The 19,875-nt window shown below is 43.3% G+C and overlaps 1 protein-coding gene across 1 annotated transcript; it reads right to left on the bottom strand.

Annotated features, from left to right (window-relative positions):
- Positions 1–139: 139 nt before the first annotated feature.
- On the bottom strand, positions 140–18,650 carry fsd1 (fibronectin type III and SPRY domain containing 1). Its single transcript, XM_050054091.1, has 13 exons — positions 18,460–18,650; positions 15,666–15,761; positions 15,408–15,539; positions 14,789–14,890; positions 12,423–12,445; positions 11,865–11,986; positions 8,048–8,257; positions 7,864–7,962; positions 7,628–7,775; positions 7,423–7,505; positions 4,824–5,075; positions 3,303–3,391; positions 140–3,186 (listed from the first exon to the last, which is right to left on the bottom strand). The coding sequence occupies exons 1-13, from the start codon at positions 18,472–18,474 to the stop codon at positions 3,076–3,078; spliced, it is 1,482 nt and encodes a 493-aa protein (XP_049910048.1). The 5' UTR covers positions 18,475–18,650; the 3' UTR covers positions 140–3,075.
- Between the last annotated feature and the right edge of the window lie 1,225 nt (positions 18,651–19,875).

Here is a 19,875-nt window from a genome sequence, read left to right as displayed (position 1 = left end):
GAAGGAATTCTAACTGGGAGACGCTGCAGTCCTCACCACTAGATACCATTTAAACCCCCTAAATCTCACACACTGGACCTTTAAATGCAGCCAACATTTGTTTCTTACTTTGTTTTGAAGCAGAAATCCAAGAACAAAGTGCTCTCACTCCTTTATTACCTCAATGACTGATACATTATTGTGGAAAAACAAAACTATTTACAATAAATTGTGACACTGTGTCAGCATGTGAAATAAAGTTAACATAACTCTCAGCTTCTTTAAAGCGTTGCAGGCTACAGTTATTCAGGAGATGCATACAGAGGGAGCAACGTGGCAAAGCAAGACCGTTCCCATGTAATCTATAACGTGGACGCTACTCAGAATTCGGGCTGTGCACAAATAAGGACTTCATAACATCAGTTTCTGGTGTCTCACCCAGGTGGACCCTAAACCTGGCTAACTCGCATAATACAATTTGTTAGCTGAGGCTAATCGCTAGCTATTTGTTATATTTGGACTACAGACAGCCCACTACTCATAATGGGATTCCTCTTCAGTAAATAAAGTGGTGTTATTATTAGGTATAGACACACACAGTACAAACAAGCATTGGGGTGCAGTCAGGTGAGTAGAATTAATACAGTACAGTCATTTCCAAAATCCTGAAGCCATATCTGATGACTCCTCTACATGGAGTTACACTGATGGAAACTCCCTGCTAACTTTCTGTGCAGAGTCTGGCATTAAAGGGACAGTCCGCAGTTTTTTAAGTGGGGTTGTGAGAGGTGCTTATCCACAGTCAGTGTGTACATACAGTAGATGGTGGTTGGTACGCTCTCAGTTTGCAGGAGCAGGCAGGAGTCCTGTCACAGACGCTACGCAATGTACTGCTGTGGACAGGCTTAGCAGAAAAACATATTTTAGCCACCTACGTTACAGTGTATGCTTTATTTAGAATATTGTCACTTTACCTTGCTGCAGACAGTGATCTCTGACGGGCAACTGAAGCCGTTAGGTTGCTCTCTTTCACTCCACTGATGGTCTGGTCTTTTAAAGAGTTAGTTCACGTTTACCAAAGTCACGCAGTAACACAAACTAACTAACAAATGGAGGCGGTGATAGACCAGCAGCTCCTGTGTATAGCATGCTCAAATTACTGTGTTTGTCACTGGAGTGTGGCGCTTTGAAGCAGGCATACATGGGACACTAAAGCCATTAATGCCTTCTCCGTCTGTTACCGCTGTGTGCTGTTAGTCGACTAGTCGATTAAACATCGCTGCCTTCACGAGTCAGCACTAGGAATACTAGTTGGTTAAAATTATTATAAAAATTATCATTATTTTTATGCGATGCTGTCACTCAAGATTTATTTTCCTAAAGAATAATTTCATTTCCATACCCGCTTATCCTCTCAGGTGTCACAGGGGGGTGGAGCCTATCCCAGCTGACACTGGGCGAGAGGCAGGGTTCACCCTGGACAGGTCACCAGACTATCACAGGGCTGACACATAGAGACAGACAACCATTCACACTCACATTCACACATACTGACAATTTAGAGTCACTACCTCACCACCTGCATGTCTTTGGACTGTGGGAGGAAGCTGGAGCACCTGGAGGAAACCCACGCTGACACAGGGAGAACATGCAGACTCCACACATATGGACTCCTCCACCCTGGGGTTTGAACCAGGGACTCGCTTGATGTGAGGTGACAATGCACGGTGCAAAGTGCCTCACATTTCAGTGGCATTTAAAATACTACTTGGTTATAGAAAACTGTAATTAACAGCTTCAAATGGCTCTTATGATATACACAATAATATACGGAAAATCTTACTGATTAAATTGTGCTCGTTGTGACTGTTCTCTGAGTGTTTTCTAAGTTTAAGTTTAGTTGACTGGTCTCAGTTTAAAGTGAAATAAGTCATTAGGAACATTCCTAGTCTACATCAAGGTAAAGCAGTTAAATATTCTTAATGTAACATATTATTAAACTGATAATGATTTTTTAAGGTGGCTAAAATACATTTTGCTGCTGCCCCCATCCACAGCAGTACAATGCTTAGCTTCAATACTGGTGCTCCTGCTTGCTTCTCTGAATTTGGTGCACTGATATCTACTGTGTGTAAAACACGATGGATAAGTACCTCATACGACTCCACTTCAAAAGATCCAAACTATCCCTTTAAACTCTCACAGCCAACACTGACTCTGATTTCAAACCAGCAGAAGCTCAGCAGGAGGCTAAACGACCCAGTTTCTCGCACGCAAACCCGACTACAAAAAGTGAAATGCAGTAAACACTGATTGGCCTGCATGCCTCGGCAAGACAGAAAACACAACATCCCTAATATGTGTTGTTCTTATGATCCGTTAGCTGCTGGCAAAGTTGAATAAATCCTGATTTAATGAACTACATTCTATTCAGTAGCATTGTCAAGGAGCAGATTATTTGGGTTACATAGGTTGGCTGATGAGAAGAGGCAGATTCAGTGGGTGATAATTACCACTAAGTTACGTTACAACCGAGTTATAATGACACCGACACAACACATCGTTTTAAATTGGTATAGGGAGACAGTGAAACACTAGCATGTTGGTGCGGATCACCTGATTTGGCCAATCAGTTTGGAAATGAGAAGGAAGGCACAGGGAGAGAGCAGACAGGACAGGCCTTGACCCTGCACCTGCAGCTGGCTGCTTTGACAGTACGACTGACAGTTTTGGTGATGGCGAGGAAGGAAGGGCAGCGGCCAGCGCTAAATCTTTGCTCTAGCAGCAGTGGGACAGTGCTAAATGACATGAGAGGAAAGACTAGAGACTACAGCTAATGTGTCCCAAGCAACAACAACAGCCGGAGTCATACATCTGAAGAGTTCTGTCACTGATGGCGCCGATGACTCACTTGTTCCCAAAACCGTTTTCCTTGTCACGTAACGCAGCCAAAGGAACAGGCTAAACCATCCTACTCCAGTGATGAAACTCTTCCATGATATGGCTTGGACCGCAGCCACGGCAGAGGTGATGTTCTGCAGCTGGGACTGTGGTCGAGCAGAGCTGGGTGGCGTCCAGCTGGCTGAGTGCATGAGACTAGGTGAGGCTGGCGTTGGAGCTGCTGGTGCCGCTGTTCTTCCTCTGACCGCTTTGCACCACGCTGGGAACCTGCAGGCCCGTCACTACTGAGAAACTGCCGTTCCACACCTGCAGGGGGCAGCACATCATCAGGAATGTAAAAACGGAACAATCATGGGAACAACAGAGCATCGTTTTGGTTTTTTTTAGATATATTTACAGGCTTTTGAGGAAACGTCTCTCACCATGAAAGCTGGTATAACTGGCTGCTGGAACTTGGTTTTGAAGGAGTGCATCAGCTGTTTAGTTTTGGAGTTGTAGAAAGACAAAACACCTGCAGAGAATGAAGAAGGAAAATCACACTTAGCACTACAATAAAAAAAGTAAGGCTGCAACTAACATGTTGTCATTGTTGATCAATCTGTCAATCACTCTTCACAATAACAAAATAATTGTTTAAATGTTTGAAAAAATCATTACAAATGCTCAGAGTGATGTCTTCAGATTGCTTGTTTTATCCTATCAATAATCCAAAACCCAAAGACTTTTGATTTACAATGATATAAAAACGTATAAATGCAAGTTATTTCTTTTTAGCAATGTTTTTATCTGTTGTCTGATTTTATATTGATTTGCATTATGCTGCCATCTTGGCAGGCTCTTAAATTAAAACGAGGTTTCTAACCTCAAAGACACCTGCTGAGTAAATAACTTTTGGGTAAATGAATAAAACTGTGGAATCCTCAAATCTTGCATGTTGGCATTTTTGCTTAATAAATTAAACAATGAATCAGTTTGTTGATTTATTTCTGTCAATTGAATTGAAACGATCGAAGAATCGACTGCTTGTTTCAGCGCTAAAAATATTTAAAAGTACAAAAAGCCTTTATTCAATAAACACGGCTGCTTACATTAAAACAGACTGGTTTCTACCCTGAGGTCTTCATCAGGGGCATCGGTGGCTTAGTGGATAGAGCAGGCGCCCCATGTACAAGGCTGTTGCAGCAGCGGCCCAGGTTCGATTCCAGCCTGTGGCCCTTTGCTGCATGTCATTCCCTATCTCTCTCCCCCCTTCACACTTAGCTGTCCTATCGATTAAAGGCCAAAAGAATCTTAAGGAAAAAAAAAGTTCTTCATCAGGGTGCAAAGGGTGGACAGGAGTCAAGCAAACATTTTATAAACTTGGTAGGAGGTGTCATCACGGTGTGTCACCTTTAAAATGGCCTCTCATTGTGATCTATTGCTGTCATCCATCTTTATTCACTTTTCCATCAGGGCTGGATGACACCCCCTACCAAGTCTGTAAAATGTCTGAGTCCTGTCCACCCTTTTGCACCCTGATGAAGACCTCTGGGCTGAAACCGGTCTGTGTTTTAATATAAGCATCCATGTTTTTTTAACAAAGGCTTTTTAACTTAATTCACGTGCTTTTGCTCCTGCTACACACGAGTGCCTGAAGGTCATTTTTTCCTCCCATGTGCTGACCCCTTTTCCTTAAAAGCACCTGCGTTTTTTCTTGAGTTTTTATAAGGTAAAGACATTCCTCGGGCACACCACTACCTCGTTCTCCAAAGTACCTAGAAGTACTATTTTATACAGACTCACTAATCCAATGACTGCAGCTGAATCTAGACAAAACCTTTGTTGGTTCAAAATGTAACCAGATGTTTTGCAATGTGTTTTTCACATCAGTGACAAACATTAAAGTCTTTTTTGATGTGTGATCATTCAAACAGTGACTTCACGTGTGCATGCGTTCATTGTACCTTCGTCATAGTTGACGTAGACTCCTATACTGCTCGGGATGGCACAGTCCAGCGTCCGGGCCTTGTTGTTGTGCTTTGCAGTGAGACTCTGCTGCAGCCAGTTGTTCAGGTGGATGCACCAGGAAGCGCTGCTTTTCCCCAGCTGGTCAAATTTTCCGAGGCTCCGCAGCGCCACGCCCACAGCGAAGGCTTTGCTCTCCTTGTCAAACCGCACCTCCCAGTACTGCTGGCCGGCGTCAATCATGGTGTCAGCTGTCATGAGATGTAAGACCACATAATAAGTTGTGTCAGTGTCAAACGTTTCATGGCTGAAGTGCGTGCGAATGTTTGTGTAGACTCAGAGTTGTGGTTACATGTTTTTCAACATTCTTCGCCAGTAAATCAGTTTTGGAAAGATTTTACATGTAAAACTGGAGTTAAACCTCAGTGCTGCAAAAACTGTTTGCGTTTCATTGGAGAGCCAAAAGATGAAATGTGTGAACTGGGACTCGAATGTCGGAGACTGTTGGCAAAAATTATTTGTAAAGAATATGAAGCATGCGAATAAATCTGTTAAACCAGCTTTAATGCAAAAAAAGTGTTTAGAGCACAACATAGTTTAAACCATAAACTATAAAATAATGGACGCTGCTACAGTGACATCATCCATTGGTTTTTTCATGGAGGCAGTGTTGTAGACGACAGTCGTCTGTGAGGCCATTTTAAAGGGATAGTGCACCCAAAAATGAAAATTCAGCCATTATCTACTCACCCATATGCCGAGGGAGGCTCAGGTGAAGTTTTAGAGTCCTCACATCACTTGCAGAGATCCAAGGGGAGAGGAGGTAGCAACACAACTCCACCTAATGGAGGCTGACGGCGCCCCAGATTCAAACGTCCAAAAACACATAATTGAAACCACAAAATATCTCCATACTGCTCGTCCGTAGTGATCCAAGTGTCCTGAAGCCCCGACATAAAAAGATGTTTGGAAAAACGTCGTTTGAACTCTGTTTTTAGCCTCATTGTAGCCTGTAGCTCTGACTGCCTCAACTCTGTTTTTAGCCTCATTGTAGCCTGTAGCTCTGACTGCCTCTCTGTGTACACCACACTCACGTGTGTGCTTGCGCGAGACCAGCGAAAGCACGTGAACACACGTGAGCGCAGTGCACAGAGAGGCAGTCAGAGCTACAGGCTACAATGAGGCTAAAAACAGAGTTCAAACAACGTTTTTCCAAACAACTTTTTATGTCGGGGCTTCAGGACACTTGGATCACTACGGACGAGCAGTATGGAGATATTTTGTGGTTTCAATTATGTGTTTTTGGACGTTTGAATCTGGGGCGCCGTCAGCCTCCATTAGGTGGAGTTGTGTTGCTACCTCCTCTCCCCTTGGATCTCTGCAAGTGATGTGAGGACTCTAAAACTTCACCTGAGCCTCCCTCGGCATATGGGTGAGTAGATAATGGCTGAATTTTCATTTTTGGGTGCACTATACCTTTAATACATCATGACATCTGGACAGAGAATTCTTCTCACTATAGAACGAATCACAATATTTTTTCCCAGTAACTTCAATGAAGACAATCCTTGTACATTAAAATCAAACAACACAGAGCAAATGTTACCTAATAAAACACCCCAAAAAATCTTTATCAGTTTAAGTGTACAGTATATTTAGAATATTTTCCCCACGTTACTTTGCCATCAGCCAATCTCTGGGTAACTGAAGCCGTTACATCAAATCCACCAGGCTCAACTGACAACAGCTGCCCTGATGTGTGAGGTAAAGCAGAACAAATATTCTAAATATCACGCACACTTACACAGATCTAGATTTTTTTTGGTGGACACTTTAAAATCACTTTTCTCGGCTTGAGGAAAGTTTTGCTCATATAAAACCACCATGTCTCAAAAATTTAGAATAGACAGAGTCATAATGACCTTGTTTGGAGTACGAGGTGTCCTGTGGACAGTTTTACAGACGTGTCTTTTACAGTGGAGCTGTATGGGGAAAATGCTTTCTGGGATTTTTTTGCTGCAATGCCACAAGAGGCCAGTGGGAAAAATTTGCTGCAAGCATGAGCAGCTTTCCTCGGGGCCTGAATTGTCATCAACTGCCTGTTTACTACCCAGAAGATGTTGTCAGCACGACGTCATCATAATTTGGTCTCTGTTACTGAGTCATTCGGCTCTGACATTTTGAAAATGTCTTGTCCTGTTTTGTCCATATCCGTAAGCTTTTAAAAAAAGTGGCCAAATGTGGACTAATTGAATGACAGATGGCTGCCTCTGTGTCTGTATACGTATCTAAACACTGAGCATAAGTGAGCCAGTGGTTTACAGAGTCCCCTCGGTGTGTGAGTGGAGGCGTCAGGTTTATAATCCAGCCTTGGTCTGTCAGGTCATATGGATATATATCCTGATTAGTTTGTCCAAATACCATTGCTTGACCACTGTAGCAGGCACAGATAACAGTGCGTGCCTCACAAGATGGCGGCCCCGTCCAATTCTCTATTTACTCCTGTTCCCTACACTTGAACCTCAGAGGACAAAATAATGTATGGTTTCACATAGCTGTACAGCTATAACTCCGGCCTGGTGTGTTTTGTACACTCACCCAGCACCGTGTAAGACTCTGCTGTAAATCTGTCTCTGCCGGGCCGAGCTGTCGGAGCTCTCTTAGGTGACATCAGGGCTGACCTACAGATGAGACAGATGACACACAACAAACGCTCAAAGATCCGTCTTTAAGAGATTTATTCTTAATGCCCTGTTTATAGTCAAAGCCCAGGTTTGACCCTGCAGTCCACATTCATACACACCTGGCTGGAGAGTGCATCGGGGAGTTGGTTCGGGTCTTTTCTTTGCGGATGTCTTGTATCTTTCCTCCACTGCTGTCCCACTCCACACTCAAGTCCTCCACCTTCAGGTTCTGGTGGGCCGAACCAGAGTCCAGCTTGAAGGTGAAGGCTGTGAAATGAGTCAGACATGTTATGAACACACTGTTGATGACAGCAGCACAGCCTTAGAGAACCTACTTCATGTCCAGTGTTCTCACCGTGGGTTTCTAGTGTAACCGGCTCGGAGAACTCTCCCGCCACGGCCTTGTTACACGCTTTCACTCTGAACGTCATGTACCGTGTGTCAAAGCGCAGACCTGAGAGTGAAAACACAAGTATCCTTTATGACTCAGCCGCATCAAAGTTAAGACCACAAACACCTGCTCACAGTCTGCCTCCTACCTGTGAGTGTGTGCTCCGTCTCTCGTATCCCCTCCACCACCATCCAGGGGTAGTCCTCTCTGATGCGAGGCGGGCCCTCGTGGTTGGTGCGTCGATGCTCCAGGATGTAGTGGTCTATCTTGCTGTCGGGCTCCGGTAAGGTCCAAACTACAGCCACTGTGTTGTCGCACACCTGGCACTCTGAGACCTGGATCTCTGGAGTGGCGGGAACTGGAGAGAAGAGAGAGGGAATATTGAAAATCAACTTCCTCTACTCTTGTAAATGCTTAAATGTGAAACTATTATTATCATCCTTTAAATAGCAGATCAAGGTCGTAATGACATGAGGTGTCACATGGTGTCAATGTTTCGCCACTTGGGAGCAGAGGTCCCCCAAAACAGGCTGACTGTTACACAGTGTTAGCCAACAATTGTACATTTACACATCAGTCAGATACAGAGTCATGTTTGTGTCACCTGACAGATGTAGGCCCAGTATTCAGGCTCTGGAGGTAACTATCTGGCACATTAGCTGCTACATGTTCAACTATTATCACCTGTACAGCCGTTTGGTGCTGAACAGGCGGCGTACAGTGGCTGTATCTGAGATGTTTTTGCAGAGAACAGCTGCAAGTGATGAGATTGAGCCTTACAGTAAATATGTGGGCTGTAAAACCACACCAGCGCATTAAAACAGGTTAAGAAGTCTCACACAGCTGCAGAGTTCGGTCATAATTCTCTGTGGTTTCATCGCTGCATGCGACCCCTGTCACATAACATGCAGTCATTTGACTCATATATATATGTATAATAAATGGAGCTTATTGAAGCCAATGCAGCACACAGAGATATTGTTTTGCTGTGATTACACTTTGTGACACTGTACGGTCTAAAACAGGCCCAGCCTTTGTATAACCTGTAAGGCCTGTGTGATTACTTCTGATTTATTTGTGATGATTTGTCAACATGAGACAACATTAACCAGCATGTTCTGACTGCTCTTTCTGCACTGTAGTTTAGACATTTACAGATCTTTACTTTATTAAGGGAGCAGCGTGTGAGATTTAGGGGGAGTAAGTGGTGTCTAGCTGTGAGGATTTCAGATTGCAACGAGGTGAAACTGCTCCTGGTTAGGATTCATTCAGTGTTCAATTCAGGAGGTTTTAATTGGGAGCTGAAATTATCCACAGTTTTCCTCCTCTCCAAAACAAACAGACCAGGGGCCTCATTTATAAAGCTTGCTTACGCACAAAACGGGGCTTGAAAGTGGCATACGCCACTTCCCACGCAAAGGTTGTGATTTATAAAAATAAACTTGGCGGGAGAATGTGCTCACCTGTAAGCAAACTCTGAGTCATGTGTGCGCACATTTTGGAGACACTGGGAAGTGGTGACGCAGACGGCGAGGTGGAGAAGTGGAGTCAGATTTTTACTGATGTCTCACACGAATTTAATGTCACACTATATCCACCTTAGATCCACGTTATCACTGAAATTAAATCCAGCAGCCTTATTTTGCGCTTGGAGTGAGTGATAATTGTTTCGTAAAAACGTTGTAAAATCCAACTGAAATCCTGAATTGAAATTCTTTCTAAATACGTATTTAATCTGCACTGCCTCTAACGTCTCATTGTCCACTCTGTGAGCGCAGGAGGGGGAGAGGATGGCGCGACTGCATGGAATATATTTATTTATTTAGCTAAATATTTCTGGGTGCGCACAACTCCAGGAGGTCTGTGATTTATAAAGAGAACATTGCGTGCAAGTGTGCGTGCGCACGGTATTATAAATCAGATTATTTTTTGCCGCACGCCATTTTCAGCTTTTGGGCACACGTCAACTTTTAGTATGAATCCTAGGCACTCTTTTATAAATGAGGCCCCAGGTGATTAAAACCAGTAGAAGCACTGGAGCAGTTTGAGGTAAAAAAATAAAATAAAAAAATCTGTGTTTTTCCAACACTCGTGTTTGAGAGGGGCTGCTAGCTACAGTGGCTGACATGAAAACAGGAAGGACCGTATCTAGAACCAGTGTCTGGTTTGTCTGTTCTGGGCTACTGTAGAAACGCTGCAACATGGGGATCTCCACAGACGAGGACCTGCTCCTGATGTAGACATAAACGTCTCATTCTGAGGTACTAGAAACACGACAGACACTTATTTTCAGCTGATTACACACTAAAGAAAACGTACTTCATATATTATATTACATTTCTGCAAATATATCCCTCTAAATCCTGCACACTGGAGCTTTAAAAGGATGTAAAAAGACTACAATATGTGCTGCATTAACAATCTTACTTGAGTAAAAGTACTTTCACAATGTTATACAGAATGTATCACTGGATTATCATTTCTTATGTATTATTGTGTAAACAGCATTTTACTAATGCAACAGGTCAGGAGGAAGCTAATTTAAACTATTTTATAAACTCTTGGGAACTTAAATCTGTGACAGTGTAGAAGCCCAAATCTTATGAAGACAATTCTAGATTCAATTTGGTCTGTAATAAATAATTTTCTTTAAACAACTGGAAAAAATCTGTCAGTGCAGTGAGAGCTGTTGTTTTAAAGGAGCAGTGTGTCGGATTTAGTGGCATCTAGTAATAAGGATTGAAGATCGCAACCAGCTGAAACTTCTCATGTGCCAAGCGTGAAGTACCGGTTAGAATTCCTTCAGTGTTCATTGTTCAGGTAGTTTTAACCGGGAGCCGACTTATCCACAGAGGTCTCTTCCTCTCCAAAACAAATGGACCATGTGATTAAAATCACAGTTGAAATCACAAATCATCACAAATCAGTGTTTCCCCAACGGTGTTCAGCACATTGCAGACGAGCTGCTAGCCCAGCACCCGCTAATGTGTGCTCACTTTTTAACTTTTATAACTTACGATCCAGACGTTGAGGAGATTTTTATCGGGAGCTGAACTTTCCATAGAGGCCTCCTCCTCTCAAAAACAAATGGATTGGTGATTTAAACTGATGAAAACACCAAATAAAGGAGTTTCTCACTTGTTGCATAGGGGCCGCTAGCTATGCTGGTGTACAAGAAAATGCAAATGGCCCTATTCAGAGTCAGTGTCTGGTCTGTCCGTTCTGGGCTACTGCAGAAACATGGCCTTGCAACATGGCGGACTTTATTATTTTAAAGATATTTTTTGGTATTTTTTTTTATATTTTCCTGTCTTTAATTGACAGGACAGACAAGTGTGAAAGAGGGAGAGAGAGAGAGGGAGTGACATGCAGCAAAGGGCCACAGGCTGGATTCGAACCCGGGCCGCTGCGGCAACAGCCTTGTACATGGGGCGCCTGCTCTACCACCAAGCCACCGACGCCCCATGGCACAATTTTATAGACGAGGACCCGCTCCCTATGTAGATATAAACGGCTCATTCTAAGGTAACAAAGTCATGACGGACCTTATTTTCAGGTGATTCTACACTACAGAAAACATACATATCAGATTATATTCCATTTCTGCCGATACATCCCCCTTAATTCTACACACTGGACCTTTAATTCAAATGAACAGTTTGCATCTTGAAACCAGAAATTATGAGGCATATTGATGACTGAATTTAAAAAAAAATAATTTCAGGAAACACCTGAAACAAACTGCACTGGTGGAATTTTTTACATGCTTTGGAAAGATAAGGCGTTATAACTGAGGCGACTTGATAAGAAGGATATTTTCATCATTTCTTTGTATGTTAGTGAATGTGACTGAAGGATAAAGCAGCATGAAATGGAGATACTCCAATAAAATACTCATGTGAATGTACTTAGCTACAGTGCAGTGGTCACCGTCTGTATTTCTTTGTATGAAAAGTGGAGCAGACCTGGGAGAAACTTGAGGCCCTGCAACAACCCCTTCTCCTGGCTGAAATCCACCATCAAGTGACTCATGTTGTCACTGGCTTTAGCCTTCAGGGAGAGGCGAAAGGCTGGAGCCATTGTCACACTGCGGACAAAGAGACACACACACACAAAAACACACAAACACACGGAGTGGAAACAAGCGATGTCCATTATTCGACTGGATCAGAGGCAAAAACAGGTGACTTTAACACTGCTCACTAAAGAAGAGGCCACTAACTAGACTTCTGATACTACCACTGGACTCAACAACCTAATCAATATTTAAAAGCAGAGCTAAGAGAGGGAGTTCACCCAGGGAGGAGGGGGGGGGGGGGGGGGCTGACACAGGATGGTACAGACTTGAGAGGACAGAGAGAAACACAAAGACAAACGGGCTCTTGAATGGAAAGTTCCCATAGAGCTTATTGTCTATGAAATGGGTGCGGTGGCTACGTGTCTTCAACACATGCATGCTACATTATGAGATGGTTACAGGAGGCTATGACAGAAGGGAAGCAATGGATGGCTGAGTACTATACCTATCCTTAATGTCTTTGGCCGCCTGGAGAGGAGAAGCAGAGAGGGGAAGGAAAAAGAGAGGAGAGATACGGAGCGAAAAGAAAACTGAGTTGTAGCCCATCATGTTGTCATTTAACACACAAAGTCGCTGGTGGCTATGCAATGCCATTTAAGTAAATATTTAATAAACAAATACATACACACATACACACACACACACACACACACACACACACAGATATGCCTAGGAAATCTGCTTGAGCACTATCAAGGTAATACGGTATACCAAGTTACTCAATGGTATTAAATACCATCAAAAATACAGACGCTCCTCTTTCTTAAACTGATACGGAGATGCTGTATTGAGGCGATGTACTGCAGTGCACATCACGCACCACCAGAGGTCAGTCTCTACTGGTGGAACAGGCAGCTGAGCAGAGAAAGGTGGCGACCGCGAGTGGTGAGGATAACGTTACAGGACTAGTAAAACAGGAATATAACATATAACTGTATCTTACTTAATCTGACTTCTTCAAACTACAAAAACGGTTTATCAGCCACATGATTTTTTCGAACACATCATCTCCGTTCAGCCGACTGATGTGTCAGGTCCACCACAGCAACAGTGTGTCATCGGGTCCTGCAGCAAGAAGGGCGCTTATTTCCTATCTATTCAATATTTTATGGGCCGTAAGTATTTAGGCTAACTGCATTTTAGAAACACAGTATTGTGCACTAGTAAGTGACAGACATGCTACAATGACTTCTGTCACTTTTTGTTGTTGTTTTTGTTTTGTTTTTACACATATACCACGAGATACACCATAAACTCCAGTGAAATGTCGGGAAGCTATGGAGGTATGAAAAAATCTATATCGCCTAAGCGTGCTTTGAAATAAATAACTATGACTATAAAATATATCCTAAAAAAATAAATGAGGCAATAAATATATAAATCAATGTAAATGTTAACAATATAATATAGTTAAAAAGATTTTTATTTTAAAATGACAAATTTTTTAGAGGAGTACTTTTATTTATTTCAGGGCAATTTCATGTTTTGTGATGTGAATATCCTTTTTGCCTTTTTTTTCTGTTGATTTTGCGGACAGCCACGTTAGCTGCATTAACATGTGCAACAAAGTGCCCACAGCCCAGCCTCTGGTCATCGCTTGCTAACTAGCCTTGGATGCTCTGCACTGCGCTCCATCCGGGTCGGGTGGGTGCTAGCTAGCAGCGCCACTCATTTGGCGGAAACATGTGGTAACATGGTGGCCACCCTCCAGTCTCCCCTCAAGTAGCCCTGGTTAGTAATGTTAAGCGGCTTTATTTTGAGCCGCAAAACCCCTTTAGCATTGTTAACTATGTTAGCACTACTGACTGTGCTGACACTGTTAACGCATCTAACAGACCCAACAGTGATAACGGTGTTACCAATAGCTGCTACAAAGCCCCTTCTTTATGCTGCCTTTGCATATTTACACAGAGCCAAAAAGCAGCAACATGCCGATCCAGCGTGTGACTTTAATCAGCATGCCGGCATCACGGAATCAAAACAGACGTGTTGGGTGTAACGTGTAACACAACAGCGTCAGCCTGTAGTGTGACATATAACATTTGCGTCAGCAGCACCTCTAAACAATAAAGATGACATAACATGGCAACAACAATCATTTACCATCCCTGTCATATGGCGGCTGATCTCATCCTCTGCTTGGAGAGTAAGGAGCTCCCCGACCTCATTGTCTTCCAATTTGTGGACGTTTGCGGGCGCTGTTCTTCATCTTTGAGTTAGCTGCTAACTGCTAACAGTTACTTTTTAAATCTCTTGGCGGTGGGTCTCATGCATAACACGCGTGAGAGGGGCTAAGCTAAAAGGGGTTTGCGGCTTTAATTGAGCCACTTACTCACTGTGGGGGGGACACTGGAGGGTGGGCACAATGTTTCCATAGCAACACTGTTGGGTCTGGACGGCGTTTCTAGCTGTAATCGCCAATTGAGCAGCGCCGTTAGCTAGCTTCCATCAGACCAGGGTGGTACACAGTGCAGTAAACTGAGGGGTAGTAAAATTAACCGACAGATTGTTAATAGTAACTGGTCAAAACTATATTTGACGGCTAATCGCTAAGCGGTTAACCGTTGACACCCTTAACCAGTATGTATGTATGAATTCATTTATTTATCAAATACTGACTTAAATGGGATTTCATATGTGGCTGTGTTAAAATAGCTGGTAGTAAGACACCACTGAAAGGACAGATTAAATCATAAATATATGTACATACAGACACTGAATTCACCATCAGCCATTAAACATGGAGTTACAGACAGCGAGCAGAGGGAACAGTGCAGCAGCATCACATCAGCAATGGGTTGAGTCTGTTACCTGATTGAAACCATCCGTCTGGGAGGAGCAGAGCGTCTGATTGGCCAGCTCCAGCAGCTCCTCTGAACTCTCCAGGGCTTTGGAGCAGGCACTCAGCTGACTCTGACAGAAGGACCAAACCCAAAGTCAAACAGAGTACGTCTGCTAACTAATACACGTTCGTCTTTAGTATAATGGGACTACTGTGCTCTCTGCAGAAGAGACAGGGCGAGCTGCATCATTTGAGAGTCATGGATTGTTCCTGAGGCTGCAGAGTTTGAGATGTGAATGAATTATATAGCTGGTGGTATTTTGACCTGGGAGGAATTAATAACACCTTATTTCAGCGCATATGAGCGGAAAGAGCTGCTGTAAACACTACTGCAAATATATGAGCAAGTCAAAACCAGCTGTTTGACTTGCTTTCAGTTATTTTAAGAGGCTAAAATCTATCAGGATTCATTCATGTGGTGATGAATATATGGCAGGAAATGATGCAGAGAACGTCACCAAATGTACTTTTTCACATTTGCTTATTAACTTGACAATAAATACCAACCACAGAATATGTTTCATGCACTGAATAAAAACAGACATATATTTTGTAAGTTTAAAGAAATGCAAAGACAGCAGCAGCTACCTGCAGCTCGTATGTGCGGCTGGCTCTCTCCTGTTTGATGCGCGTCACCATGTTTTCCTTCATCTCGTCCAGAACAGAGTGGAGGGAGGTGAACTCTGACTCCAGGTCCTCCTGGACTCTGTTGGAGTTCGCCTGGTGTCACAACAGAAATATGATTAAATACAGGATGTAACCTTTTCTGTAGCTGGATGAATATACTGACGACCAAACTGTGCAGCCTGGATTAAAGTTTAGTTCAGACGTGTTTTTTCTTTGTACCTCTAAGTTCTCCAGGCTCTGTTTGAGAGTGCAGACGAAGTTGGAAATCTCCTCATTCTTCATGGCCAGGGTGTGGGTGATCTTACGCAGAGATTCCTGAAGAAAAGACCGAAGATAACGTTTAAATATTCAACTTTTGTTATGCCTGAAGCAAATTTAAAATCTGATCTGTTCGAACTGAAACCGCAAACAGTTTAAAGGTCCAGTTTGTAAGATCTAGGGGGATTTAGTGGCATCTAGTGGTGAGGACTGCAGACTGCAACCAGCTGAAACTTCCCCCAGTTAGAATTCCTTCAGTGTTCATAGTTCAGGAGGTGAATTATCCACAGAGGTCTCTTCTTTGCCAAAACAAACTGATCTGGGGTCTCATTTATGAAACAATGCTTAGAATCTATACTACAATGATACCAAAAGATATGCGACAATTTCTACAATCACACCTCCACCTCACCATCTGCATCTCCAATTTCTCTCCAAAATGTTCGTAAGCATGGGTCAAAGTTTCCTCCATCAAGTCTGATTTCATAGATCACAACTTTTGCGTGGAATGTGGCGTACGGTTGTTTCAGGCCTCGTTTTGTGCGTAGGAAATGTTATTACATGAAAGTGATTAAAACTGATAAAAACACTGAATAAAGTAGTTTTACGTTACAAATCAGTGTTGGGGCTCTGAAAATACAGTACATACGTCCGTTTCCAACATTGTAAATGTCACTGCCCTCATACACAGATACAGCTGATAGATGGCACCAGAGGGCGGAGTCAAAGGTTTCACACATCAACAAACAAGGCAAGGCGGAGAAGGTCGTAATAATAACCTTTTTCATGGAGGCAGTGTTGTGAGGCCATGTGACAGAGAAGTCTTTACGCTATATTAGATTTGTTCCCTTCCACCATTTTCTTTCCATCATGTCCTGCAGTTGTAACTGGCTTTAACTACGCTACACTGCCCCCACGATTTTCCGGAGGTTCTGCTCCTTTTCTTCCGTATCCGTAAGCTTTCAGAAAATGCCTGGATGCATATTACACATGAAGCATAAATAAGCCCTCACTCTGACACACTTCTGTTGTCGGAGATGGGACGAAAGCCCATTCATTCATTCACTGATTCATTTTCCGTAACAACTTATCCTGTTGGTGGTCGCAGGGGGACTGGGGCCTATCCCAGCTGACACTGGGCGAGAGGCGGGGTACAGTCTGGACATGTCGCAGGGCTGACACATTCCCAGCGACGGGCAATTTAGAGTCACCAATTTAACCTGTGCTGCATATCACTGGACTGTGAGAGGAGGCTGGAGCGCCAAGAGAAAACCCACACTGACATGGGGAGGACATGCAAACTATCCCTGGGGTTCGAACAAGCCAACAAATGCTAATAACTGCGCACCACTGTGCCGCCAGACGCTAGCCAAGCACCTGCTAATGTGTGCGGACCTTTCTTCTCCGAACACTGTAAAGCTGTTTCACGTTTTAAAAAATCAATGTTTTCCGACACTATGAAAACATGAAAGGCCCTGTCTAGAGCCAGTGTTTGACTTGTCCATTCAGGGCTACTGTAGAAACATGGCAGTGTGACATGGCGTTCACTGTAGACGAGGACCTGCTCTCTATGTATAAATGGCTCATTTTAAGGTCAGAGTCCTCCTCTCAGCAACTCGCAGTCACATCGAGGCGACCCTCTCGTTCCCCGGGGAGAACTCCAATACTCAAGGCGAGTTCAGCCCCTCTCCAAGAGTTTGGTTCCAGAACCGGCGCGTGAGCCCAACTAGATATCGTTCCACGTCCCCAGAGCCAGTCTGCGACACCAGGGGTCAACACGCCCAGGTACCCGCCCCTACCTGCCGCCCAGCTCACCATGCAGCTCGCAGGGTACTATTTCCCTGAATGTGCTGTTTCACTGTGGTCTTCTTGAACCGCTCTTCTTCTCCCCTGAGACCACTTTGTCTTGGAGACCCCACCAGGAGCTTTGAGTCCAGGACAACACAGCTCCCAGGATCACAGGGACACACAAACCTCCACCACATTAAGGTGGTGATTATTGGAGGCACTAAAGAAAACACACATATTATATTTGATCTCTGCCAGTGCACGCACACACACACACACACACACACACACACACACCCCTCAGTCCTCCACACTGGACCTTTAATACTCTGCATCAGTGCCCTCGGGGGCTGAGACACAGAGGACCGGATGACTGCAGGGCTCTCCTCTGACCAAACACTTGAGTGTGTCCTCTGTGGTGGAGGTAATGTGCATGAGTGTGTGGATGGAGAGGACGCACGGAGCTTTGGGCTCTGAGCTCCCTTTGAAACATGATTAACATTTACTCTTCAGATTGGACGGGATCCGGGAGGGAGGACACAGGGAGGATGCGCATTTATAATCTAATAACGCAGCTCCGTTGATGAGCCGACTTCAAAGGACCGGACACACACTGGCTGGATTATTCCACGGATCACACCACTCATGTGTCACCGTTATCTCGGGCTGGCCATCCCACAGTGAACAAGCCCACTCATACTGGCTGTGTAATGTGTGTTGATGCGAGAGGAGCTGCGCCAAGGCCCCCTGTCCCTGAATATAACACCGACACATCGCTAACACAGTCACCGGCCGGATGCTCCAGATAAACCTCACCGGTCCAGATACAAATCGGCGGTGTGAAAAACGAGTCCGCACCGCATCCAAACTCCGCAACCCTGCAGCCTGTCCCCCTCCTTCCTTTGTACACTACGCCCTGAAACGGCTTCCCCCATCAGAGACACCTGTTCCTCGGGCTCCGGCTCACCTTCTGGTCTCCCATCTCGCCGCTCCGTTGAACCGGCGCCGCTCGAGCCTCAAACACGCCGCTGGTTCTCCTCCGTCCTCCGGGTTTTTTGGTTTATTGGCGCGGCGGAGCTGGTACTGATGCTGCCGGAGTGCAACGCATCTTCGGACGGACACCAACCACCAACGCCTTTGGGCCGTAGTGCGTAGTGCGCATGCGGCAGCGGAGGATTCTGGGTACTGCTGTTTCTGTTGCAGTGATGCTGCCTTCAGGGACTGTCGGAGAAAAGTAAGGGTATACCAGGATTATTGGGCTGATGGGGATTTCACTGTGTGTTTCAAGCATGGGTTATTAGCTGACATCATTCCGAACAAAAAAAATATAAAAATTAAATTAAATTAAATTAAATATATTAAAAAAATAAAAAAGTTTAAATGAATTAAATTTAAACAAATTAAATTAAATTAAATTAAATTAAAGATATAAAAAAATCAAAAAGGTTGAATAAAATAAAATGAAATATAATAAAATTAAATTAGATTATATTAAATCAAAAATATGACAAAATCAAAAAATGTAAAATAAAATAAAATAAATTTGAACTGAATTAAATTAAATTAAATTGAATTAAATTGAATTAAATCAAAAATACAAAAAACAAAACATAATTAAATTTAAATGAAATTAAGCTGAATCAAACTAAATTAAATTAGATTAAATATAATAATAATAACAACAACAACATGATAATCATAATAATCATAGTCATAATACTTTATTTGGTCCCAGTGCACTTAACCAATAAAAATAACTCATAGGACAAAGCATACAGCAAGTGAAGAAACAAATAACAATTAAATATATAGATACAAATTAAAAACATCAATGTTCATGTATGTTTTCATGCATAATTGACTCACAGACTCACACTGTAACAACACCATACAATACGGCTTTACAACATTAAAACATGATTAAAAGATTATTTGTGTCAAATACAATGAATAAAACAAGATAATGAGCTAAAACAAAGGCAGATATTATAATGAGCTTAAATACTTATATGTACTGATGATGGGCTTCAACAAACATCTGTTAAATATTTTGATGATTGCCATAATGTGACCAATAAAAATGATAGATTCCATACTGAAATAAATCAGGATGTTAAACAATGGCCTCTAGTTTGCCCAGTCAGGTGCAGGGCTCACAGCACACTGTGGATGGTAGGACCCAAACACCAGCCAGCACCACAAGTCGTGGTGTAAAATAATTACCACATAGCAACAGACACACGGTGAACCTGGAGTTTTTTTTTAAATCTGGGGGCCCGGAGCAGCTGTCAGCTTTGTCTGGTTTGGGTCTTAATCCAGCTCTGCTGATATGAATTTATTCACTTGTCTAGAGAGAGTTTCAATAAATGCATTGCTGGTATTA

The sequence above is a fragment of the Epinephelus moara genome, chromosome 10, assembly GCF_006386435.1.
Source record: "Epinephelus moara isolate mb chromosome 10, YSFRI_EMoa_1.0, whole genome shotgun sequence".
In the NCBI taxonomy this organism is placed as follows: Eukaryota; Metazoa; Chordata; class Actinopteri; order Perciformes; family Serranidae; genus Epinephelus; species Epinephelus moara.
Note: the sequence above shows the minus strand (reverse complement) of the source record. Positions and strands in the feature narration are given on the sequence as shown.

Coding starts and splice junctions, on each gene's coding strand:
- fsd1 (XM_050054091.1), bottom strand. Junction 7,963..8,047: donor GACGGAGCACACACTCACAG/GTAGGAGGCAGA, acceptor TTTCACTCTCAG/GTCTGCGCTTTGACACACGG. Junction 3,187..3,302: donor CAGTTATACCAGCTTTCATG/GTGAGAGACGTT, acceptor TGCCCCCTGCAG/GTGTGGAACGGCAGTTTCTC.